The 25793-nt window shown below is 43.7% G+C and overlaps 1 protein-coding gene across 6 annotated transcripts in view; it reads left to right on the plus strand.

The window, feature by feature from the left end:
* Positions 1–1837: 1837 nt before the first annotated feature.
* LOC113142336 (rho GTPase-activating protein 8) overlaps positions 1838–25793 on the plus strand; it is a 32898-nt gene continuing 8942 nt past the window's right edge. For 3 of the 6 annotated variants that reach the window (XM_033325054.1, XM_033325055.1, XM_033325058.1), the window contains exons 1-9: positions 19922–20034; positions 21654–21716; positions 23875–24006; positions 24150–24237; positions 24323–24454; positions 24714–24800; positions 24880–24978; positions 25421–25531; positions 25618–25691. In XM_033325054.1, coding sequence (XP_033180945.1) covers positions 21677–21716; positions 23875–24006; positions 24150–24237; positions 24323–24454; positions 24714–24800; positions 24880–24978; positions 25421–25531; positions 25618–25691 — 763 coding nt within the window. In that variant the 5' untranslated portion in view covers positions 19922–20034; positions 21654–21676. The other 3 variants (XM_033325057.1, XM_033325056.1, XM_033325059.1) reach the window with 3 other exon arrangements.

Here is a 25793-nt window from a genome sequence, read left to right on the forward strand (position 1 = left end):
GTGTGTCACTGACAAACCACCTCCTTAGGACAACATGGCAGCAAAAACACACCCACACATGTTTTTAGGTAGATACTGCCCAGGCATCTTATCTTTACTTGGACCCATATCCGGATGAACGAGAGGTTCTGCAGCTGCCAGGAAAAGGTGCGTCCTTGGTTTGTGCGAAGGGGTGAGGAGCAGTGTTCGTGTTTTATGGGGTGGTTATAAAGGAATTTGCGAATCAAACACAGAACAGGGCATGAAGACACTCCTTTGTTCATACTGTTAATCATTTGACTGTTTGGTGGAACGTCAGTGACTTTGGCATGCAAATGTGATCAGATCATTTGGCCAAAGGGCCTTTGTGATGAGCAGTCATGTTGTGAGTCAGCTGCTGTTTCTGCTGACATCCACTGTCTTTAGGTTCCTTAGCTCTCACTTATTCCCCCAAACAGTCCTACATTATGTTTCATTTAGTTTCCATTCACCTCATGTAAAAATGCACTTTGTGACAAACTTCCCTCCGTCTCTGGGAATCTGCAGCGAAAACGAGGCAGTAGGAATGTCCCGTTAGACACACTGCGGTTGAGTAAAGATTCCAAAAACACACACACTTTTATCATTTCCTCATTCGTCCCTCGGGCCTTCTGTTCTCATCTTCACACAGGAGAGAAGCTCCAGCAGAGAAATCCTACCAGGTTGTTGAATCCTCCTCAAAGCAGTGAGAGAAAAGCTGCACGGGGACGAGCTCAGCGTTTCCAGTCACACATCTCATTAAAGGCTCATTAAATCCAGACAGGCAACCTGAGCTTCCATGGTCCACTCGTACTGTACAGGAGCAAAGTCATCATGATTCCACTAAAACCCCCTTAGGATGACTCCTCGTATGGGAAAATATGCCTGTTTGTTCAGTATTTGTGCTTATGCAGTGTTGTGGCCCAGTGAAGACTGTCCACAGACTCCATCACCACTTCTGCCTGTTTGACTCTGACAACTGGAAAACACCTGTATCTTTAACTCCTTGTGTTCTGTTCGAGCTGAGGAGGCAGCTGTGTTTCTGGCTCACCTGTCTGCTTCCTCACAGGTTAATCATCTCTTTCTAGAAACTGCTCAAGTCACACAAACAGCAGAGCCTCTTGAAATAAAGGTGTGTGTTCCATGAATGTTACCATCAGGCAGAAAACCTGTACAGAAAACAGTAATTACCTACAACCACAAACGGTTGTTTGTTCAGTCTAGTTTTTTCTAAATCCAAATAGTGTAACACACAATAAACATACTGAAGACACACTGATGACATGCAAGGCTGTGCCCAAATATTTGTTCTAACAGAAAATGGCTCCAGTTCAATCCAGGTCTCTGTGGGACTGGACATTGTATAAATAAAAATCATTGCCTTTTTTATTGTTATTTCTTTTCCTTCTTATTTTAAACCTCCTATCTTCCTTTCTTAAAAGTTGATTTAATTCCTGTACATGAACTGGAGTCAAATACCTTGTGTGTGTGCACAGTCATTCTGATTTTACTTGAGTCTGTTTACAGGATTTCACTGTATCTTTCATCCAATGTTCAAAAACGAATCCCCAACAGAACCTCAAACCACCATTGAACCATTTTACTGTTTGTTTCCAGAGCAGCTGAGATTCAGCCTTTCATCAGATTTGCAGCTCAGTGTTTCCACAGACCATATTTCCTCCGGCCAGAATGAGCATTTTAAGGTGACAGGTGTGGTTATTTGGGTCCCTTCACCAAACAGATCCAGGATTCAGGGACTTTATGATGGAGTCATGCTGTTGCACAGATCGCACGGCAGGGGGCGGCGCCTTTAGCGTTGTCGGGAAAAACACAAGAGAAGAAGAAAGAGGAGGCGGACGCGTTAAGCTAATTAAAGACAAGTTAAAGTTTCTTTACGTGTTCTGTAAATAAGTTCGGCTCAGACTTAAACAGATAAATAAATAAATTCGGCTCAGACTTACGTAAATAAATAAGTTGGGCTGTGACTTAGAAAGTGTCTCTTTAAGTCATGAACGACATTAGCTGTCGCTTTTCGTTAGCTTGTCGGCTAATGTTAGCTCTGTCAGGTAGCCCGCTAGCACACCTGCCAGGTAAGGAGCTAAATAGGCCAGTTTATTTGTCGGTGTGGTGAGGTGGAGATGAAATAGCGATAATTATTATAAAGTACAGAGAATCCTTTCTCTGAAATGTAATTTTACGGTGACATTAACCAGAAACAACAAACTAGTGGCTCTGTCTTTGGTTGATAAACTGGTCGTCTCTGTCTTTGGTTGATAAACTGGTCGTCTCTGTCTTTGGTTGATAAACTGGTCGTCTCTGTCTTTGGTTGATAAACTGGTCGTCTCTGTCTTTGGTTGACAGCACAGAGGACAGAGCAGGGTGGAGTCGGCAGAGAGAGGAACAGAAGAACCAGGTGAGAGTGTGGACAGGTAGGCAGCGTTCATTCCACAGTGATTTCACATAAACATTGATCTTGAAAAAGACAACGTAGACAGCTCTACCAGCTGTTTATCTTGACACATCATGAACTCCTTATATTCACTCAACAGCAGTGACTGGAAATGTTCATAAATTTGCATCTTATTGTGAAAGGTTTTCTGCAGAATTACATTTAATATTGAAGTTTTTTAGTAATTAACAGGCAGAGCTGGTATACAGTGGAAAGACACTTTAAACATCAGTAATGGTTTAAGTCCTATATGTCCTTCTTGTTTTCTTAAAAGTAGTGTCCCCTTTTCCTCATCTACCTCTAAAACATCTCACCCTTTGAAGGCTTCAGTAATAATCTCCATCTTACTGCCATGTGTATGTTATCTAGTGCCTCTCACAGTGCCCATCAGAATTTGTCTTTTAATTGTAATCTGAGCCAAACTGCAATGGTTTCCATCCAGAACACATTTAGTCAGGTTCTATGGGAGGCTCATTTGGAAAATAACAGAGAAAACCTGAAGAGGCAGCTTCCCTGCTGTTCACTGATAAAGTCTCAGATATCTCAGTGTCCCTTTAGAGGAGGTAAACAGCACAATGCTCTGTGTCCCTGTCATGAGAAAGCATCGCGCTCCGCTGAGGGGGAATGTATGTTTCCAGGCAACGCACTCACAAACTGGAGGGACGAGCAGGTGCTGAGAACTTCTGCTGGTGGGTGGCGAGCGACTGCTGGCACCAACTCTGCTGTTATTGGTCAGTGTGGTTATTTTTGTCAGCGAGCCCAGCCCCATGTAGAAAAATACAGCCCCAAAGAAGTTCCACACTGAGGACAAACTGGGACTCCTGCACGTTGAACCGAGGGGACAGGGTTTACAGCCTGGTTTAGATGTCCACCTCAGTGATAATGTGTGAAGATCGACACTCTGACGGCTACATCAAAAATAAACTCTACAATAACCTGGAGATATCTGGCACTGCCGCACGTCGCAGGGGATTGATCCGTTTTCCTGGCAGAACAGGAAGATTTTTCAAAAGTAGCTCAAGTGAAGTGAAACAGTGAAAGTCTGACTTGAATTTAAGCAAATGTGTCCGCAGCTGTAACATCTGCGTGTGGAAACCAGTTAGCTGAGAGTGATGGATGAGCGGTTGAAATAGTTAGCTGCAGATCAAACAGCTGAAAAAAGCTCTCAGGGAAAAAATAAAAAGGTGTGTGCTGCTGCAGGACATTATGTGATTACAACGTGAGCTCTCACTGAGGTTGTGCCCTTTCAAATTGCCAGGCGGAGGTTTGGAGTAAATATAGTTTAGCAGATGGCAAATAAAAATATCTATTCACATGGTTTTTCTAAGGGGTTTCAAAAGGAAATAGTTGAACCAAGACCTGGTGATTTGAGGAATCAAGGAGCAGAAAGTGATAATGTGGAACAGATGAGCTGCTCTTATGGAGTTAAGATTCTCAAGCTGTTCTATGGGAAAACACTCGTACTGCTTACACACACTGCGTACACATTTCAAAGCGGGCCTCTAAAATCTCATGTTGTTGGGTTTCATATGTTAATTTGTGTTCATCAGAGCAGATCATTACTGACACTGTATTGCAGCTCTTTCATATGATGATGTCTTTTCCTGGCATGCTGGTTGTGTATGTATTATGTTGTAGATGAAAGGATTTCACACCCATCCGGAGCTTCTGACGTTGAGATACATGACAGCTGAACAAGAGCAAAAATCACAAACCTCCACCAGGATTTTTTTTTTTTTCCCCCCATTAGTGTTTTGTATTTGGATTAAATGTGCACCAACAGTAACACACAGCTGGATGCTACAGGTCTGCTGCTCATGTCTTTCTACCATAGACCAGCTCTACCTGTCAGACGTGAGCCTTGATTTGAAGCATATTTCTGCAGAGGATGTGAATTTATGCACATTTCCATCCACTGCTGTTGTGTGAATATTACAGGTTCATGGTGTCTCAGCATAAACAGCTGGCAGAGCTGATTCTCCAGTCAGAGCCACCATAGAAGAAGAAGACAGAACAAGATGACATTAAAAAAAGCTCCAGACAAACAGAAAGTAGTTTTAGATGCTACTTTAGATACCTCCAGATCAATTCCCCATTACATTGTTAATTAAAGAAGCCACGGATCAGTAAATAATCATGTCACCGTTGCCAAAGGTCACGTTTGAAACATGGTTTAGTTGGTGATGTGACACAGGAATGGAGACAGTATGAAACTCTGTTATCACTGATACAGCAAACGGAGAGAATGATTCTGCTTTGGAAAGATGATGAAGTCCTGCTGGGAACATGATGGGGTTATTTTTAGGGTTTCCTTGAGCGTCTTCCATAGAAAGGTGTTCCTCTGTGGAAATTCAACCAGGAGGAGTCCATGTCTGATGCTGAAAGTGCTTCGTTTACGCACTCTGTTTGAACTGATGAACATCTGAGGACCACCCAATCACATTTTAATTTTATTTCTAAAAAATCAGAAAGAGAAAATGATGTGTGAATATTTTAGTTGAGCTGTGGAGGTAAAAAGTTGGTGGAGCTAATTCTCCAGCTGAGCGGCCAGACCATTAGAAGAAGAGGCAGCAATATGACATAATTATCAGAGCTCCATGTAAACCCTCTGGAAAAGGTGACGAAAAATAGTTTATTAGGTTGTTTCCACTGCAGTTTGTCACATTTTACTTTAACTGTTGCACCAACTTTTCACCCTCGTCGAGCATAATCGTGTCTCGTGTGCAATTTAAAAACAGATAAAATAGATGGATGCAAACGTGCTTTGTGTGCAGGACACATTAGTTCCTCTTTACCTGTCAAAGGGCACATTTAAATAAGAAAAGCCCATTGTATGAAGGGAACATCATCTTCAGGGTTTTGTCCACAGTGACTTACAGTAAAAGCATTCAGCCACTGTAGAAACCAGACATGTCGTCATGCAGCCTTTCACAAAGGATTATTTACACTTCGTCTTTTATATCATTGAGATTTCAGTATTTGGAGGCTTACCTCATTGGTTGGACAAACACAACTGATTGGAACAATTTTAATTTTGTTTGTCTGAAATCTCAGACATTTTATAAACAGGCTCAATTTAGAACAGTCCTAAAACTGCAGACAGTCTTGGTTCTAGTGATTCTACTGTTTCTTTCCTGTAGCAGCGTTTCTCATATTTTCTCTGGTTTATCACTTTACTCTATGAGTCTTAACAGACCTAGTTGCAAGTTCAGCAGCTCACATTTATCCTGCTCCAGCCTGTTTCCTAAGGCGACAAAGGCCTGCATGGTTACACTTTTCCTTGCTGGCAGAAACAAGGCTGTACTGTCCCGTCAGAGCTGACAGGTGCACTGTGTACGTTGGACTGTGCCCTGGGAAGTGCTGCCAACTGCAAATAGGGCACACATTTGGCAGGAAAACAGCAGCACTACAGCCTCCCTCCGACCAGCATGGAAAAACATAATGAGCATAAATAAGCAGGGGGACGCTCCATGCAGGCAGACGCCGAGGACAAACATGGCTCTGCTGTGTTTCCTTATACAAGCAGACAAGTGGCTGCTTTTCAGGAGCGTCCCTTTCCTGAGTAAACAACATTAGGCCGACACACCCGACAGTTTATTTCCTGACAGTAATTAGGTGGGCCTGAAAACGAAAGCTGTGCTCAGGACACATTTTGAAATTGCAGCTCAGTGTCCAAGACTGTGGGTACCACTGTAGACACCAAGGTCATGTCCTGGGTGGGTTATAAAGACTTCATGATTACAGTGAAAGTAATTTAACATCCATCACTGTACAAGGCAGAGGGTGTGATTTATTGAGTGAATGAAGACATTTTTGTTTTAAAGGCACACAGTTTGTTGGGTGCTGTTAATACTCATGCTCTAAATAAATTGCATTCAGGAATAAAGAGAACACAGTGTGGAGCAGTGTAGTTGAACTAACTGGAAGACCACAGGCAAAATATAAATCCAAAATGAACAAAGGTCAGAGCGGTGTCACTGATGATTTTCATGTGTGACCGGAGCAGGGTCTTTGAGGATGTGACAGGTAGGGCGCTAAAAATAGATCCAAGATGGAAACTTTAGTCCAACTGTAACCACTAAACTCAGGATGGAGCAGAGTCGGTGCCCAATATCAGGTGACCCCGTTCCCATTAGCTGACCGAGCTGCTGACAGGGTTCTGATCCAGACACGCATGTCAGAGAGGGCGAGACTCCTTCGCTGGGGGCGGATGTGTCGACAGGCTCGGACAGACAGCCGTTTGTTGTGAGGATTATGTTTACTGGAGCTCTGTTTGAAGTGTGTGCTGTGCTAAAGTGAAAGAAACCTCAGGGCTTATTCCTGACAGGCTTAATGCTAATACTGAAGAGACACTGTAAGCTTTTAACATGCAGAACACCTGCTGCAGGTTTCTCTCACCGATGGCACCAAAAAGTAATTCAGGTTCTGTGAATCCCTCAACCATCTGGGGAAATTAAATAATCCAGTACGGGCCCCACGCTCTTTACCTGTTCCCTCCAGGTGTCTCGTATCCACATATATCCCTTACCGCATACAGACATCAGCATTGGTTCATCTGTCCTGGTTTTCCAGGCTTCATGCACAGGTTGGTCATAATGCACCTGATGCTTTTTAGTCATTGCCTCAAACACTGAACAGGGAAAAAAAAAATTACTTCCTTTAGCAAAAAGCCATAAATGATTTGCATGGGCGGTAAACAGCACACACACTGTCTGCTAACAGAAACACTTTATCTGTCCAGGATGAATATATGTGGTGTAAATGGGGCTAAAGCTGTAAATGTGTGAGTGAAGACTAGTAATGTTATTGTAAAAGTGCATCAGGGGGATGAAATCGATGAATGATTTTCTTGAATGAGTGAAATGTGTGTGGCTCACAGTGATGAGGGTGTTTTGTCTGGCTCTGTGCATCTGAACTTTGAATAGCCTTGTGAATTTTCAGCCTGGCACAAATGTACTGCTTTAAAACCACATGTACACACCCTGAAGCAGGATTGTAGCTGCAAACTAATATGTGCTCGCTGTTTTATGGAGGAACCTGCTGACTGGTAACCCAAAAAGCAGAAAGCCTCCGGACTCTGGCCTGCTTGTCTCTGAAGCTCTGATAACGGCTGTGCAGGAGGGTTGGCATTTTGCTGCAGCCTTGCATGTTGTTACGGGGAGCTGGCCATCTGTCGTCCCGCACGGCAGGGGTTAAAGATGACCCGAGGGCCGGGGCAGCACACCAGAGGGGCCTCCAGGCCTGGCTCGGCCTCTCTGATCCCCATGTGGCATTTCCATCCATCCGTGGCCACCTGAGCACTGGGCAGACAAACTGCAGGCAGAGCGATGGTTAGTGTTAAACTGATGGCAGCGACGGTGTGAGTGTTGGGTGATGGAGTGTGGTCAGTGTTTCATCAGTCCTGTTTTGTCTGCTGGAAATGTACACCACAATCTTTTCTGTGCAAAATCTGTTTTACTGTACATGCAGCAGCATATATTTTCCTAATCCGTCTTTCTAAAGGAACCAGCTTCATTTGTCAGGGGTTGATGTGTAAAATATGACAATTTCAAAAGCGGCAGGAACCAGATGATTTTAACGTCCGGATCAATCGGCTAAGACACTGAGGCTGCTGGATGAGTTGTCCTCTGGTGCGTGACGTCCTCGCAGACAGTGACATATTTCACCATCAGACGCAGTGAGAGGGAAAGTCCCTCCATGACACTGACAAATCATCAGTTGTTTGACCTTCGCGGGCCCACGTCCTTCACAGAGACACAGGTTTGCCCACGTTTCCTGTCAGGACTGGGACATACGATCCGTGGGGCGACAGTCATCATGGTCCTATCATGTGTTGTCAGCCCTGGACGTTTATGGAGCAGAGACGAGGGCACAGCAGGGTTGATGTTAAACGTCCTGGTCAATAATGTGATGCCGTGGACTTATGGCCAATGCTTAGGAGGAGCAGTAACCTGCTGTGCTCAGGGTAACGCATCTATAAATTACAGGAAGTGACCCTGCCACTCCGCTCACGTCAGCCTGCAATGTTAACCTGCCCTCCTTTAAATTAAAAGGAGGAGAGTGTGACAGGCTGCTGAGCGAATCCAGTCCTGGATGTGGATGTTATGTAAATTTCCTCTGTGGTGCGTTGGTTTTCCCACAGCACTGCAGTAATTTCTGGCGTCCTTGGAAGTCGTCAGCCCCTGATGCTGTTGCATCTCTCTGATCCCTTGATGCTTCTGGCACGTCAGCAGCTGAATGAGGCCTGAGAGGCTGCTCTGATGGACCTTCAGGCTTCAACAGGCCAACACATAGAGTGGAGGTTCAATGACAGCACTGTGAACTGCACCTGAACGCCTTGTGGTCAGACACTGTAGGAAAACAGTAAATGAAATCCAAACATGGTGAAAAGACTGAAATGCAGCCTGTAATGATCTGAGATGTAACAAGTTCTGCTGTGTTTCCTTCTGTGTGTTTGGTTTGCAGCTTCTTCTGGTGGGCGACAGACGCACTGACAACAGGTGAACAGGTCTGAAGTTGGGATTGAATCTCCTTCACTACCTGTGGATCCTCCAGAAGCTTCTGCTGAAAGAAACCCAGACACCACATCCTTGAAGGGTGAGTCACTCCATTGTGGTTGTGTTTTCTAAACTATGAGGTGTGGACACATTATGAAGCCTGTTATGGTGTCTTGTTGTTCCTGATAAGCTCCGGTGTTTTAATACATTGTGTTCTCGGGTTGCCTGTCCCACTGTTATGTTTGTCCCTTTCTTGTGAACGTGAACCTCAGGAACGCCTTGTTTGGATTTATTGTGGGTATCTGGACAGACGTCACTGCTTGGTGGATGCATGGAGCTGCAGGGCAGTAAATCTAGTTGTTACTCCTAAATTCATAGACGTTAAGTTCTGACCAGCTTCATTATTATCATATCACATATTTATGATAATGTGTGACCCCAGGGACCTCTGGTCTCTGGCAGCTGTGGTGACAGACTGGAGGCTGCCATCTGGCTGCAGGTTTCCCCACAGTGCTGGATCAGGACTGAAGAGGTTCCTGTCTCTGTGGGCCTGGCGGATGCTGGCTGCCACACTGAGCTTTGATGTCCCTCCTCACGGAAACGGTTTAAAAACAAATGAAGGTGCCAGAGAAGGAGTCAGGGCAGGAAATACATCTTCAGTTGTGGCAGCTTTGTGAAACCACAGTTAACAAAGAGTTTCAGTTTGTTTTTTCAGTCCTGTCAAGGCCCGTCTCTGGCACAGTCGTATGTGTTTGGATGATGACTAGCTGGACCTGTTTTTACCAACCTGGGCAACTGCCCAAACATGAAACCCACAAGAAAAGTAGGTTCCATGAGCTGCTCAGCCCACATGCATAATTATATTTAGCGTTCGTATAGTCTCCGTCTCCACTTTCTGCCAGTTACACTGAAAGAAATGAAGCCCACCAGTTCCTCATGGTGCATTTGTCAAAGTGGTTCTGCAGGCACTTACTGTTAACCTCACCTGGTCTATGAGAGACATCCCAGAATGCACTGTGCAGACTTCTCTGTCTCTTGTCAGTCTTGAGCTCATCTTCTGAAGTGTTGACTAGTTGGTGTCTCACTGGAGACTTCTGGACTTCTCCAGTGGGAGGATTGTTCCTTTGCTTTGTCCTTTGAACCCATGTTGCAGCTTTTTACATCTGATTGTGAAGGTCAGATTTTGTGGCTCCATCCAATGTGTCAGACAGCTGAGTGTGGATCCTGCTGGACACATCAGGAAATGTGAAAATACCTCGAGCTTTAAGATTTTAACAGATGGTGGACATAGCTGGGACTGGGTTGGGAAACTGAGACATTAATGGAGGTTTTCAGATGTGGCCAGAACAGACTCCAGTCATTTTAATGTGTGTTTAGGTGAAAAGAACAACAGAGACAGAGGCAGACAGGGAGGCTGCAGTGTCAGCTCTCCGTCAGTGTTTGTTGCAGGTTTTGGATGAAGAGCCGCTGTAGAAACAGATCTCGTCCCTCAGGGCCTTTCTGTCCCTTTCACCTTTCATCAGGAGTTTCTCTGAAAAACTTTCCACCACAGCAAGGATGCAGACGAAACCAGAGGAGATTTGACAGCAGTGTCTGTGTGTGGGTTTGGATCCACTAAACTAGAATGACCTCTGCTGAAGTTCATACTGATGTGATATTCAAATCATCCAACTCCCCCAGCACTAAAAATACTGACACAACTTTATGTTGAAGTTTCCAGCAGACCTGAGTTTACCACTGCAGCTATGGATCAATGCATGCATGTCATTAGATGATTCACACAGGGACTCTTTAATTATTAAGCAAACATAATTACAGCAAAGAGCCATATTTTCTTTTGTAGATTCCACAGAAACACACAATCCTTTGTTCTGGAAGCTGATTATGAAGTTTGGAATAATTGGCATGTTGCAAAAACATTTTGATCATATGAAAAGGAGCCTTCCCTCCACGTGAGCTTTTTTCATTAGTGACAGTCAGTTCATTCTAAAAGGTTATATCCAGTATGTAGAGCACAAATCTACAGCCATGCTGCAGCTTTGTGCACAGCCTGGTCTGGCAGAGTCCCTGATTGTCTTTCAGTCCTAAGTCTTATTGTCAAGTTTTTACTAAATTTAACATCAACTGAGAAGTAACGTTCCCAAAACAAAGCTGACAGCGTGCTGAGAGCTGTCAGCCAAACAGCGTGGGAGGGAAACATGAGGATATTTCTGACTGACACATAAGTTTCCTCTGAGTGTGTCAGTGTGGGAGAGACCAACCAGCAGAAATCCTCCCAGGCTTTGTTCTCTTTATTGTTGTTTCCTCCTCTGTTCACACATAATATCCAGGACGCACCGGGTGTATGAGGCGCCCTACATATTTCTCCTTTAGTACTTCAGTCTCAGCTCCCTCTGTTTGTGTCTTATCCATACTGTATGTTCCCCTGTAGAAAAACTGGAACCCAACAGGACATCACCAGGGATGGATGATGGAAAGATTGTCATGTTTACAGCTTTGGTCGATGATGAGAGTTTAAAATGTTATTTGTCAACAAAATGACAGTGTTACATTGGTTATTACAGGCCAGGTAAATATTATCTGACAGGTCGACAAACGTGTCTGTGCAGTGTCGCCATAACTTAGAGTGAGGTGTCCATTGTTAGAGCTTTAAACAGTTTGTTCCTTCAGAGTGAACAGGTTTTATTTAAAGTTAATTCACAGATTAGGTTCTAATTAAGATAAGAGTTAATGTGCAGTCTGAATAAATGTGCAGAGTTGAACACAGCTCGGCCGTGATGAGCCTCATGTTTGTTCACACTGCGCCTTGTAAAGGGGTCCAGCTGAAACAGAGGAGAGGTTTCAGGATTGCATTGGTTCCTGGAGACATTACAGTGATCTGGAATAACAGCACCCGTGTTGTTGTGTCAGCCCAGCAGCTCTCAGTGGTTTGTAGTAACACTGTTCAGCTAAATTAACTCAAACTACAGTAACTTACAAAGTCAACAAACAACAGTTCCAGTTGTTTTGGAGCAGAGAACAAGCTTTTCTGTGTTTACTCAGTGTTTCTGGCCCAACTAACCAATTCACTTTCTTTCCTTCTTCATTAAGCACGTTTGCCATCTAACAGCTATTTTCTGATTCCTATTGGTGCATCACTGCCACCAACTGTTGGTCAGAGGAATAGCACGAGGCCGTACACCCTCAGCTTTAAGCTGAGTTCAGACTATAGAAATCCTGAATTCAGAAATAAGCTGTAAAATGCAGCCTCAGGGTGATTCACAGGATGTGGGGGGGGCAGGAACAGTAACAGTTGGTCAGTTAGTCACAGTGTTAACTCGTGGATTAAACCTGTCAGTGTCACAGCAAACAGGTTTGGCCATGTAAATATTTAATGTGCGTCCTGATCGATGGAAACACGACACTGAGCCTGATCATTATTCATCTGATCCTGCAGTCGGGGAACAGGTGAAGCCGCCTGCACTGATTCAAACATGTAAATTAAAGAACAAATCTGATGATGTTCTACATTTTTCTCTTGTCAACAAATCTTCTGCTGTGCTCTGACACACTGTTGGTTTGGCTCTGAGCTTAATGGGATTTATTGACAGTAAGAGACACTTAAACCACATCCACTGATAAAATCTCCGACAGTCCTTCCACTGTGTTGGTTTCCACTCAGCCGCTTGTTTAAGTTCTGCTTATTTCCTTGATTTTATTAGTCTGACTTTTTTTGTTTTGCTTTTGATCTTCATGTTTAAACTTGTGCTGTACTTTCAGGAAGGGGTGGGTGCTGGCAGCACCCAGAAGCAAACTGTTCACACATTAAAGTTTTAGACTGATCTTGCTCAGCACGCTTAATTATTTCCTTCTGATTGTCTGCCTGTTGCCCACTGTAAAGTCACAGCTCCCACAAGGCTTTAGCAGCTCAATGGAGGCGTGGACATCATGTCAGAGCCGACTTTTATTTCTGCTTTTTAATAGGTTTTAATCAGGAGTTTGGGGCATGGACCAGGAAAAACTTTGGGGTGCACTGTTAGTGTTTCCTACATCAGTCATGGATCACAGCTGTGTTTGTGAACAGAACAGGCGTCGTCCAGCAGCAGCAGGTGTGGCAGCTGTTTTCACTGAGCTGGTGTTGAGTCCGAGGCAGCGGGTCAAAGACAAAACCCTCAGGTCCAGATGTGGAAGGTTCCGGCTGCAGGAGGGAAGATGGAGCCGACTGTAAACTGCAGCTCTGTCTTCAAACATCACAGGCACTTTATTTACTGTCAGTGGTGTTTGCCTTTTTATCTGCTTACAGGAAGTATATTGTTAGTGATGCAAAAACGATGGATCTTCATAGGTTGAGCTCTGGGATTTTGTTTGGCTCAGTCTGCACATCTGTAAATGTGTGGGAAGTAATAAGCCAAAGCTGCCGTCTGAGAATAACAAACATATTAGTTATGTGTAGTTTGCGTGTATGATCATTGCTGGTGGGAGAGAGGGATGTGAAGCCAGAGTCCTGCTGGGAGAATGTTTTCCATAAATCACTGCGACACCTTCAAATGGGCGAGAGCCATTATATCGACAAAAAAACTGTAGTGGGGTTTTTCCAGCCTCGGGCCTGCAGGGACGGCCATGATGAATCACTGTTTGTGTGTGTGTGTGTGTGTGTGTGTGTGTGTGTGTGTGTGTGTGTGTGTGTGTGTGTGTGTGTGTGTGGGGTAACGTGTCATTTTGAGCCACTCTGCCCTGAATGTAGATGGGACTTTGGTTAGATGTCTGCGCTATTTTTTACACAGAAGAAGTTGATCAGTTTTCATTAATATGTTGATTTGTGAGGTTTTGTTTTGGTGTGGAAACAGCTTGAGCTGAGTTTATTATCATGACAGACGGTTATTTATGACGTTTGTTGTTGTTGTTGACAGATTGGCCTTATGATAAGACATTTATAGCCATTTCAAATCAGCCTCTGAGCTTTTTATTGAGGTTTTATTGCTGGAAACAACATATTTCTGCATCAGTGTGTAATTTTCTGTTGACTGTGCTGTGGTAACGTGCACGTTTGCATGCGCTGCCTGCCTGTGCTCTGACTGCCCTTGATAAATGGAAGTCAGCCTCCTCTTGTCTTGGAAATGATGTTGTCCATCGCTGCTTATCTCCCCTGCACAGCCTCCTCTACATCGACAGTTCAACATTTTCAAACTCGACATCTGACCGAACCAAAATCCCACCAGCACAACCTGCTGCACTGAACATCCAGCCTCCGCCTGCCTCCGTCTCGGGATTATCCGGCAGATTAGCCACAGTATTGTTTGACATCAGCGAGGCTCGCTCTCTCGGCGTCACCGTCTGAATACTGATGAGGCGGCAGCTCGTCCCGGATGTTTTCAGCCTGTGTAACTGCTAAACACATCCAGATGTGCACATGTGCACAGATGAGGTCTTTTCATTCACATTCAGAGCACTTCTGTATGTACAGTAGGTGTATCACAGTTTAATCTGCCAGTCAAAACCCATTTTTTCTTCCATTCGGGGCCTGAAAACATGTTTTTTTTATTCCGTCTATGGTTGAATATGTGGCATTGAGGTTCTTTGTAGTATTTATTGTGGAGATTTAATCCTGTTTCTAAAAAGTACCTGTGCAAACCTCACAGACCTTCATCAGACCTCATCCCCACCTCACAGATGTGCAGCAGCAGCATGTCCTGTGACAGATTTCACCTGTACAAACTTCTTCCAGATGTGGAGTCTCTGCCACATTTGAGTTTTCAGTCACTCAGCTATAAATGATGATACTGTGATGACACCATCACGTTTGGCAGGGAGGTTATCGAGCTCAGCCTGTGATGTTTAAGATATGATCAGACTTCAGTGTGGCCTCTGAGACCTTCTGACCTGCAGAGTCGAATGACTGCACACGTTTCCTTTAATTCAGTTGCTTTTTCTTTTAATTCTTTCTTGGCAGAATCACACAGACTTTTCTTTATAAGGAAAATGGTCAGATAGTGTCTTTACTAATTAAAGACATGTTCTGCATGTTCAATTATATTTTCCAAAAAATGGCAGCTAGTTGTCAAATTGTGCCACGGCTGTGTACATTGATAAGCACAACTGTTGTTGTTGTTGTGCTGATGGGTCCGTTTCCAGCTGAAGTTCATCTGTAGTCCAGATGTCAAACTGTGAGGGAGGTGCAGAGGAGCAGACCTGAGGTACAGATAGTGTGTGAGGTGAAAGACACAGGTGCTTGGAGGTGAAAACAGTAAGTTGTTGCTCAGTAACTGTGATGTGCGTCTTACACAGGACAGTAGCTCTAATTCTGTGTATTTTTCCTGGTGCACAGAGCCAGTGATTAAATCTATAAATCATTTAATCCTGATAAATAGTCTTTTATTAGGGTTATGTTCACTCAGAGCACTTTACACTGTTTCCCATTAACACACACTGATTCTGGCCATGAAAGGCCCTGTGACACTTTGGCATGTGGACTAGAGAACCTGGGGTTCAAACCACCAGCGGTTCATGGCCTTAAAGCTCCTACATGAAAATTTAGGAGTAAGATCAAAACTTCACTTCCAACATTTATGAGTCAGAAAATGATTCAAAAGAGATAATTATCATATAACCAGACTAACTGGATCTTGCTGTAATGGAAAACAGTCCTTGAAGCCTGAAACCTGTCAGTCCATGTTTGTTTGGGTTTACCTGCAGGTAGAGTCCTGGTTATGGTGTAAACACAGCTGTGGAGATTGTGTCTGAATGTTTCTGCAACGCTGCCTAATTCTCATTTTAATGAATCAAAAGATTCATTTTGCATTAAAGGGACAGGAGTTCCTGCTTTGTCATTTGTGAGACCTTTTTTCTAATGGGTGTAAACTTGTAGCATCACCGTCCATCTTTTCCTCACAGGGGCCACCAAAACTCCCTCTGGGGCTTCACCCCAAATTCATCTCCAAAGTTAGAAAGTCAGATGCATAAAAAGGCCAAGACTGTTATGGGATATATTTTGTTCAAGTCACATGGTCATCCACTCTGCCTGTTGGCGCAGATAGAAACACCACAGAGGAACGTGTATTAATGGGCAGGAGAGTGTGTGCGAGTGTGTTCAAAATGTCATGAGGACCTTGAGATTACAACAGAAAATTAATTAGTCTGTAAAGTGGAGAATCAGACGGACTTCTGGAGTCGAGGGCCCACGAGGTCAGAGGAGTCCTCCAACCATTTAGCACCAAACAGCAGGTCAATACAACCTGAGAGCTGCTGCATAATGAACTCTGCACAGCTGGGACAAAGCTGATGTTATGTTGTTGTTTAGGGTTTTTTTGACAGTTTGTGATTTGATTGTGATGCACATTTTTAATCTCAGGCAGCAAAATGATTCATCACTTTGGTCCCGACTGAATCAGCTCAATGAACGTAATGAATTTTAGTCCAGATGTTTATGTTCTCCTAAGGATGAACTGCAAGGACATGATGGTCCTTTGTGTGTTAGTCTGATGTCACGTCTTTGTTTGCTTCTCCTGCACATCTACCAGTTTCAGTTTGTTTCAGTTGAAAAATGCAAAATGTTCCTCAGTGCCTGCTCTGGTAGCTACAGTCAACAAAACATGTAAAACCTGCAGACTGGTCCTTTAGAGAGGCAGCACTGTCAACATTATTCAATTCAATTCATTTCAATTTTATTTGTATTGCGCCAAATCACAATACAAATCATCTCAAGGCACTTTACTAAATCTAAAAACCCAACAAATCCCTTATGAGCAGCGCTTGGTGACAGTGGAGAGGAAAAACTCCCTTTAACGGAAGAAAAAACCTCCAGCAGACCAGACTCAGTTTGGGCGGCCATCTGCCTCGACCGGTTGGGGTGAGTGGATAGAGGAGAGAGAAAAGAACAGCAACAATAAACAACAAATAGACACTGCAGGTTGGTGGGACCAGTAACTGCACATCAGCGACATACAGCTCCAGGACCAGGGACACCTGCAGAAGGTACAGAGAGAGAGAGAGAGAGAGAGAGCACAAACTAGGGGAGAGAGGGAGCACAAGGTCAGTGACATTCAATGGTGGAATATATATGTGAGGGGGGAGGAGAAGAAGAGAGGGGAAGGGGGGGGGGGTTAGGGTAGGGGAGCTCAGTGCACCGATGGTCCTTGGGCAGTCTAGGCCTATAGCAGCATAACTAAGGGATGGTTCAGGGTTACCTGAAGCCAGCCCTGACTATATGCTTTGTCTGGACACCCAGAGCTGGGCTCAGCGGTGCTGTTTGCACAGTACAGAGCTGTGTTGCTGCTGTGGTATCAGTTTGTGCTGCAGATGGAGGCAGATCGAGCCTCGTTCACCGTCCTTACATCACCGTATCTGAGCGGCGTGGCGTGCAGATGGCCTCGTGAACGGTGTGCTGCAACGCTGACATCTGCCGGCTGCTGGGCTGCAACACAGGACAGTAGAATCTGATCCACTGATCAAACTCCAGCCCGGAAATAGAGCTCAGAATTTATGTTGGACTCTTCTTCTGCATCTCCAAATTTTAGGCTATGCAAATCGAACATGTCCATCCATCAGTCTCAGGTCCATTCTCTCTATCAGATCCAGCTTTACCCCCCCCCCCCCCCCCCCAGTCTCAGGCCTCCCCTGTGTCGCTGTTTATGGAGCCTGGAGGAAACACATGCTAATGGAGATGATTCCCACTCTGTCACACAAGAAAACTTATTCTGCCATTTCTCTAAATTGGCTCCTTTCTGACAATTAATATTCACCTTTTACAGAAACTGCAGAGAAACTGGAGATCACAGAGAAAATGATTTTTTCTCCTGTTGCTAGAAAATGTAAACTACTTAAATAAAGAGATGTAAATCCTCTGACATTTGGACTTTGGATTAAAAATGAACACCTTAAGGAGTGTGTCCCAGTCCCAACAATATGGCAGCTGATTATGGACATGTCGTTTTTTTTAAGGTTAATATTGGACTGTTTGCCTTGTTGATTTCATTTATTGCTGTGAAAACATGGCCTGCTTATCTCCATGTTCTTCCTTCCTCTACAAATTAAAACTGATATTTATTAAACACAAATAATGAAACATTTACGAAGGGATGGGGCTGAACTTGTCCAGTGAACAGTGAAGATACAGAACTCTGTATATTTAAATCAGATGAAAAGCTAATGTGGAAATGTAGGACTAATAAATTCACAGTATAATATTTCTCCACTGAAATGTGCTGCTCTGACAGTCAGTTTATGTAGTAAATCTCCTTTTCCTCTGGCTGTATTTAGATTAGGGTTATTTATAATTTATCTCCTAGTTATATTCCCAGTCATACAGACTGTGGAGGTGTCAAGTATCTTCTGCCTGTGATTAAGCTCATCATTATTCTCCATATGTGGGTCACATAGTCCCCATGTACAGTCTAATTTGCATAATCACAGAGCACCATATTAAACCCTCTGTTTTAATCTCATCTCCATCCCCTGTTGCAGGTATCGTTACTTTTTGGTTTTGTGTTTGTGTGGAGCCGATTAGAGCAGATCTGAAGCTGTGGATTCCTTCATGGACTGAACCCATTTCCCCAGTGTTGTGGAGCCTTTGTACGTGACGTGTCGATCACTGAGAGATCTGCTGGATATTTTTACTGCGCTCGAGTTTGACTGAAACAGATATTATCAGACGCACTTTAAGTAAAAGTCAAAGGAAAGATTTGCAGAAAAATGAAAGAGGTTAAAGCAGAATCTGTGAGTCTGTGAAAAACATCCTGATAATGTTGAGGAAAGTCTGAGCAGCGTAAAACCCTCTGCCATGATTTGCTTTGACTTTGCTCTTTTCTTCTGGTCCCTTCTGTCTGGCTCCCTCTTTGTTCGGTCGCCTCTGTAACGCCGCCGGCCCCGGGCCAAAAGACAAAGACTCTTTCTCCCCGCAGTGTTTGCCGCAGCTTTGCATATAAATTTGTTTGTGAGTCGATCCTCCCCTCCAGGATTTCCTTTAAAACTCCAACGCCTCAGCAGGAGCCGTCGGTGTGAAAGGAACCTAAAACTCTTCAGATTTGAGTTTGACACAGCTCAGAATTCAAATTAAATGCAGTTGTGGCCTCCAAAACACCCTTGGTTAGTCTGAGAGACTCATATCTGACAGTCACAGACAAATACCAGAAAACTTTATTCTGCACCAACGTTAAAACGAATCTTTATTTTACCAAAACACACAAGCAGGACAACAGCATTTAACATACACTGTAGAGCTAATATAGACATAAAACTAGTAGAAAGTACAAAAATACTGAAACCATAAAACATAAAAGATGAGACTTGAGTCCACCATAAAGTCTTACGTGCAGGTGTGTAGGCTCCTTTCAGTCAGGTTACATGAAGGTGTGTCCAGCAGGTGTCAGGCTTTCACAACTTTACGGCAGCCTGACCAGAGCTGGGCTCAGGGTTTTCTTCAGCTCACGTTGTTTTCTGAGGAAAGATTTAGTTTCCATCGAGAGCAAAAGTAGATCTGAGAGTTTTCGCTCCATAAGCTCCTGTTTGTTCCAACTGACTGAGGAAAATACAATCCCGAGGGCTGGATTTGTTATATTTTGTGGACTATTGCTGAAGATAATAATCAGATGCATACAGGCCCATAAGTGGATTTTTATAATGATGTAAACTACCTCTAAATGGAACGCATTCATCAGAAAATACATATTTTTCTGTAACGTGGTGCAGTAAAAATGAGAAATACTTCATTGGCAAACTGCTGTTTGCTTAGGTTAGAGTTCTGATTTCTCAAATCAGTTCAATCCGTCACCAAATGAATTATACTGCAGTGTTACACATAACAAATATAAATAGACACACAAAACCTGCCTGTAGAAATATTACTATAATTATTATTATTATTATCCAAACTGTTTTTATTTCGTAGATTTATTGTTGTATTTCTCTTCAGATGTCACAGTAAGAAGCTTTAACTCGGGCTTACTTTTGTTTATTTGTTTATAAGTCGCGGTCAAAATTAAAAAATATGTAAATACACTGGTTTGGCGAGTCGCCGCACTGAGCATGCGCAGTGCGCGTCATCATCGGCGGCTCTTTGAGGAAGTTTGTTTGTTTGAGCGTTTTCACCTGTGGGCGGATTCATGTTCGCGCGGCCAGGTGAGTGTTTTACCGCCACGTTTCTTCTCCACGGCGCGAGGACACGAACTGCTTCGACGTGTCTGAGTTTTCGTGGATTAACGAAGTCGCTCAGGTGCTTCAGGTGCTGATTGACCCTGCGACGTGACGCTTCACCTGCTCCGTTCGCCTGCGGAGGTCACTTAATGTTCTTTACTGCATGTGCTGTGGTACTTCGTGCTGTGGTACTTCATGTGCTGTGGTACTTCATGTGCTGTGGTACTTCATGTGCTGTGGTACTTCATGTGCTGTGGTACTTCGTGCTGTGGTACTTCATGTGCTGTGGTTCTTCGTGCTGTGGTACTTCATGTGCTGTGGTACTTCATGTGCTGTGGTACTTCGTGCTGTGGTACTTCATGTGCTGTGGTTCTTCGTGCTGTGGTACTTCATGTGCTGTGGTTCTTTCAGTGTTGTAGTACTTTAATACACGTTTAGTGGGGCTTCCCCCCATACCCTGTGGTACTTAATTTTCTGTGCTTTACTACATGTACTGTAGTACACAGTACATTCTGTGGTACTTTAATACTTGTCCAGTGGTATTCAGTGGTATATGTACATGTTCTGTGGTGGAACTTTAGTTCATGTACATGTTCTGTGGTGGTACTTTAGTTCATGTACATGTTGTGTGATGGTACTTTAGTTCATGTACTTCTTCTGCGGTGGAACTTTAGTTCATGTACATGTTGTGTGATGGTACTTTATATGTTCTGTGGTGGAACTTTAGTTCATGTACATGTTGTGTGATGGTACTTTATATGTTCTGTGGTGGAACTTTAGTTCATGTACATGTTGTGTGATGGTACTTTAGTTCATGTACTTCTTCTGCGGTGGAACTTTAGTTCATGTACATGTTCTGTAGTGGCACTTTAATTCATGTACATGTTGTGTGATGGTACTTTAGTTCATGTACTTCTTCTGCGGTGGAACTTTAGTTCATGTACATGTTCTGTAGTGGCACTTTAATTCATGTACATGTTGTGTGATGGTACTTTATATGTTCTGTGGTGGAACTTTAGTTCATGTACATGTTCTGTAGTGGAACTTTAGTTCATGTACATGTTGTGTGATGGTACTTTAGTTCACGTACATGTTCTGCGGTGGTACCTTAGTTCATGTACATGTTCTGTAGTGGTACTTTAATTCATGTACATGTTGTGTGATGATATTTATATGTTCTGTGATGGTACTTTAGTTCACGTACATGTTCTGCGGTGGTACCTTAGTTCATGTACATGTTCTGTGGTGGTACATTAGTTCACATACATGTTCTGCGGTGGTTCTTTAGTTCATTTACATGTGTGATGGTACTTTATATGTTCTGTGGTGGTACTTTAGTTCATGTCCTTGTTCTGCGGTGGTACCTTAGTTCATGTACATGTTCTGTAGTGCTACTCTAATTTGGGTTCTGTCACAGACATCAAAAGTACTACGGAGGTCTCGGCTGTCAGAAGCAGTACCACCGGTGTGTGTAAAGTACCACAGGCTGTGCAGTACTTTCCTGTGGTTGGTGGTTCTCTGCAGGTCTAATCTTTAACCAGATGTTTCTTATTTGGGAAACCGATTCCTGCCGGTTTGTTCTAACATGTTGTCCTCTTTTCCAGGGACGGACTGACGTCCTGCAGACATGACATCCACATGGGAGCTGGAGCAGCTGGCGGAGATCGGTGAGTTCAGGACACAACAGACCCCGTTCTCTGATGGAGAGTGTTCGTTCTGCGTCAGTGTTGTGTGATTCAGGTTGTGTTGAAGTTGTGCTGCAGCTCGGAGCAGGTTTCAGTCTCTGTAGCTGAGGAGTTTGTGAAAGTGTTTAAATTGTCGGTGACTTTGGTTTTGTGGTTTCACATCTGATATTTTCTACCTTTAAGTTTGTCTTTGGTTCTCCGTTGTAAATATTCCTCGTGTGTGATGCTTCTTCCTGGTTTCTACAAGTCAACACAATGTTGTTGTTGACAGACCAAGACATTTTAGGAGTTTTTGAGGGTTTTTGGAAACTTTTGTGGTATTTTATTCACCTGTCAACCCAAGAGTAATCTCAATAATTAAAGTACTGTATGAGTTCCAGAGTTCGGCCTAATGCACAATAAAACCGTGTTGTCCACAGAACAGTCTCTGTTGGAATATGAGAAAGTCGGTCTGTGTTTGACTCAGCCCAGGGTTTTCTCCTCTTCCTGCCTCTCTGGACTGAACTAGTCTTTTGTGCATTCAGGCCGAGCAGCATCATTTCCTCTCTGTTATCAGACCGGCTGGGTGTTTACAGAAAACTTCCTCATGCACAGCTGACGGTGGTTCCCACCCAGTCCTCAGGCTGCGCTCCACTGGCTTCATGTCTGATCATTAGGAGCCGATAAAAGGAAAAGGCAGATCGGTGCAGGTGTGTGTGTAGTTCAGGTTCAGCTGGTTTGTTCTGGTGACTGTGTTTTTTGTCACTTTGGGTTTCAATAAGAAAACACAACAGGCAGAAACAGAATGAGCTGATGGTTGTTGTTGTTGTTGTGGACAGACATGAGGATATTTCATGTGTCATAGAAAATTAAAGGAAAATAAACAAGTGGAGTCTGATGATGGTGATGACGTCAACATGTGGAAACACGTCCTGCAGCGCATTAAGGCTTCAAGTACTACCTTATATACTCCTACTTTGAAGTACTATATATACTGCTGGGTAGCTGACGTTAACTACCTTATATACTTCTAATTTGAAGTACTATATATACTGCTGGGTAGCTGACGTTAACTACCTTATATACTCCTACTTTGAAGTACTATATATACTGCTGGGTAGCTGACGTTAACTACCTTATATACTCCTACTTTGAAGTACTATATATACTGCTGGGTAGCTGACGTTAACTACCTTATATACTTCTAATTTGAAGTACTATATATACTGCTGGGTAGCTGACGTTAACTACCTTATATACTCCTACTTTGAAGTACTATATATACTGCTGGGTAGCTGACGTTAACTACCTTATATACTCCTACTTTGAAGTACTATATATACTGCTGGGTAGCTGACGTTAACTACCTTATATACTTCTACTTTGAAGTACTATATATACTGCTGGGTAGCTGACGTTAACTACCTTATATACTTCTACTTTGAAGTACTATATATACTGCTGGGTAGCTGACGTTAACTACCTTATATACTCCTACTTTGAAGTACTATATATACTGCTGGGTAGCTGACGTTAACTACCTTATATACTTCTACTTTGAAGTACTATATATACTGCCGGGTAGCTGACGTTAACTGCCTCATGTACTTCTAATTTGAAGTACTATATATACTGCCGGGTAGCTGACGTTAACTACCTTATATACTCCTACTTTGAAGTACTATATATACTGCTGGGTAGCTGACGTTAACTACCTTATATACTTCTACTTTGAAGTACTATATATACTGCCGGGTAGCTGACGTTAACTGCCTCATGTACTTCTAATTTGAAGTACTTTATATACCGCCGGGTATCTGACGTTAACTACCTCATGTACTTCTACTTTGAAGTACTTTTGGAGTTTGTAGTTTTGTATCTTTTCAAATTAAAATGTCCGACCCAAAGTTCATTGGGAGCAGAAACAGACGCAGCCTGAGAATATTGGACATTTTTGTTTATTAAAAACTGAATTTTCTGTTGTTTCAGCACCAAATGAAACGTCATGTGATCGTCTGTTATTCCAGTGATGACAGATTTTTACTCCACATCTGTTGCTCCAGAGCAGCTGAAAAGTTTTTTTTTACTTCTACTTGTTTCGGCCTCAGCTCCAGAAATAACTAGTTTGTCCTAATGTGTCCGTTTCCTTTAAATCTGGCAGAACTTCAAAAGGACGAGGAGGATCAGAGGTGTGTCGCAGACGGTCTGGCAGGCCCCCCCAGCAGCAGTGTGAGTCTGGACACCTCCCACCCGTACTATGACGTGGCCCGACACGGCATCATCCAGATCTCAGGTCAGTGCTCGGACCCTAAAATGGCAGCACACGCAGGGTGGAAGAAAACCAGTTACTGTTGCTTTAAATCACCTGAACTGTGCAGTGAGATTCAGGCTGCGCAGCAGCACAGGTTCTCTAAAAGTCGGCTGTTTGATCTCCAGGGGACGACAACTACGGCAGGAAGCTGATCACCTTCAGCAGCTGCTGCCTGCCTCCGTCGCACCAGCTGAACCACCGCCGCCTGCTCGAGTCCGTCCGCAGTAACGCCACACATCCACACCTGCAGTCACTTTACTCCGGGGGGTTCGGTGCTCACTGTGCTTGATGTCTGCAGGTATCTGAAGTTCACGCTGGACCAGTACGTGGAGATGGACTACATCCTGGTGTACTTCCATTACGGGCTGAGGAGCAGCAACAAGCCGTCCCTGAAGTGGTTACGAGAAGCGTACAACGAGTTTGACAGGAAGTAGGTCACCGTCGCTCTTTCAGTCTATGAAAAACAAAATTGGCTCCAACGTCACGTTTGGTCTCACAAAGTTCAGTCTGTGACTTTTTGTTGAAGTGTCTGAATCACAAACCTCAGCTTTGAATTAAACTTCTGTCATGATTAGATTATTAATCAAATATGGAAATTAAAAGTAAAGAACCTGCTCGTTTAAATGATGCATCATTATTTGTAACCAGGTTCTCAGTGTCATTTCATTTTTGTCTCTTCACTGTTTCAGGTACAAGAAGAACCTGAAGACTCTGTACGTGGTTCATCCTACAAACTTCATCAGGATCACCTGGAACATTTTCAAACCTCTGATCAGGTAAAAACACAAATCTCAGACTCGACAGGTCAAACTCAAACTGTCACACTGAGGTTTCTTCTTCTATTGTTTCCTTCAGTCACAAGTTTGGGAAGAAGCTGACGTATGTGAACTACCTGGATGAGCTCAGAGATCACCTGAACTACGAGCAGCTCATCGTCCCTCCTGACGTGCTCAGGTATGGAAAATCAAACGGATCCCACACGTCCTTCACCAGGGCTCAGAAACTGGTTCAGGCTGGATCTCAAATCATCTGATTAGTTTTTTTTTTTTTTTTTTAATATATATTTCAAATAAAATCCATATTTTGATCCTCTGAACTGATCTAAGAAGGTCCATGTATCACTGCTCCAGCTTATGGGTCTGAGCCGTAGACCTCCATTGTTGTCCACAAACTATTAGAAACCCAGCAGGGAGCCACACTGCTGACCTGGCTCACATGGTTCTTCCTCACCAACAATGGGAGGCCCGTCTGTTTCCAAAAACCAGCTCCAGACTCTGAGAACGGCCGTCACTTTTTACAAACTGGCCTCAGTGGGGCTGAAATATCGACCAATCAGAGCAGAGTATTCTGTTTAACCATGTGACTAAAGATTCACTGTTTGTGTGTTTTCTCTCAGACACGATGAAAAGCTTCGAGCGGCTCAGAAAGACGCCGCCCCTCCCACGGTGAAAACGCCCCCCCCCCCCCCCCCCCTGCCCACGCAGCAGTTTGGCGTCAGTCTGCAATAGTGAGTCTCTTTGTGAAGGTTTCGCACTGATCGTCCAGTGTCCGATCAAACGCGTTGATCGATCAATGATCCTGTTTCTTCTGCAGCATCAGGGAGAAGAACAGGGAGGTGATCATCCCGCCTGTGATCCAGCAGACCGTCTCCTACCTGAAGCACAAAGGTGCAGCACTTTTCCACAGGACATTTAAAAAGCCACTTTAGAGGATTTACTGTTTTCTCAGATCTGTCCTCCCGAGACCTTAGACCAAACACTGAGCCGTCA

Source organism: Mastacembelus armatus, chromosome 23 (assembly GCF_900324485.2).
Source record: "Mastacembelus armatus chromosome 23, fMasArm1.2, whole genome shotgun sequence".
Lineage (NCBI taxonomy): Eukaryota > Metazoa > Chordata > Actinopteri > Synbranchiformes > Mastacembelidae > Mastacembelus > Mastacembelus armatus.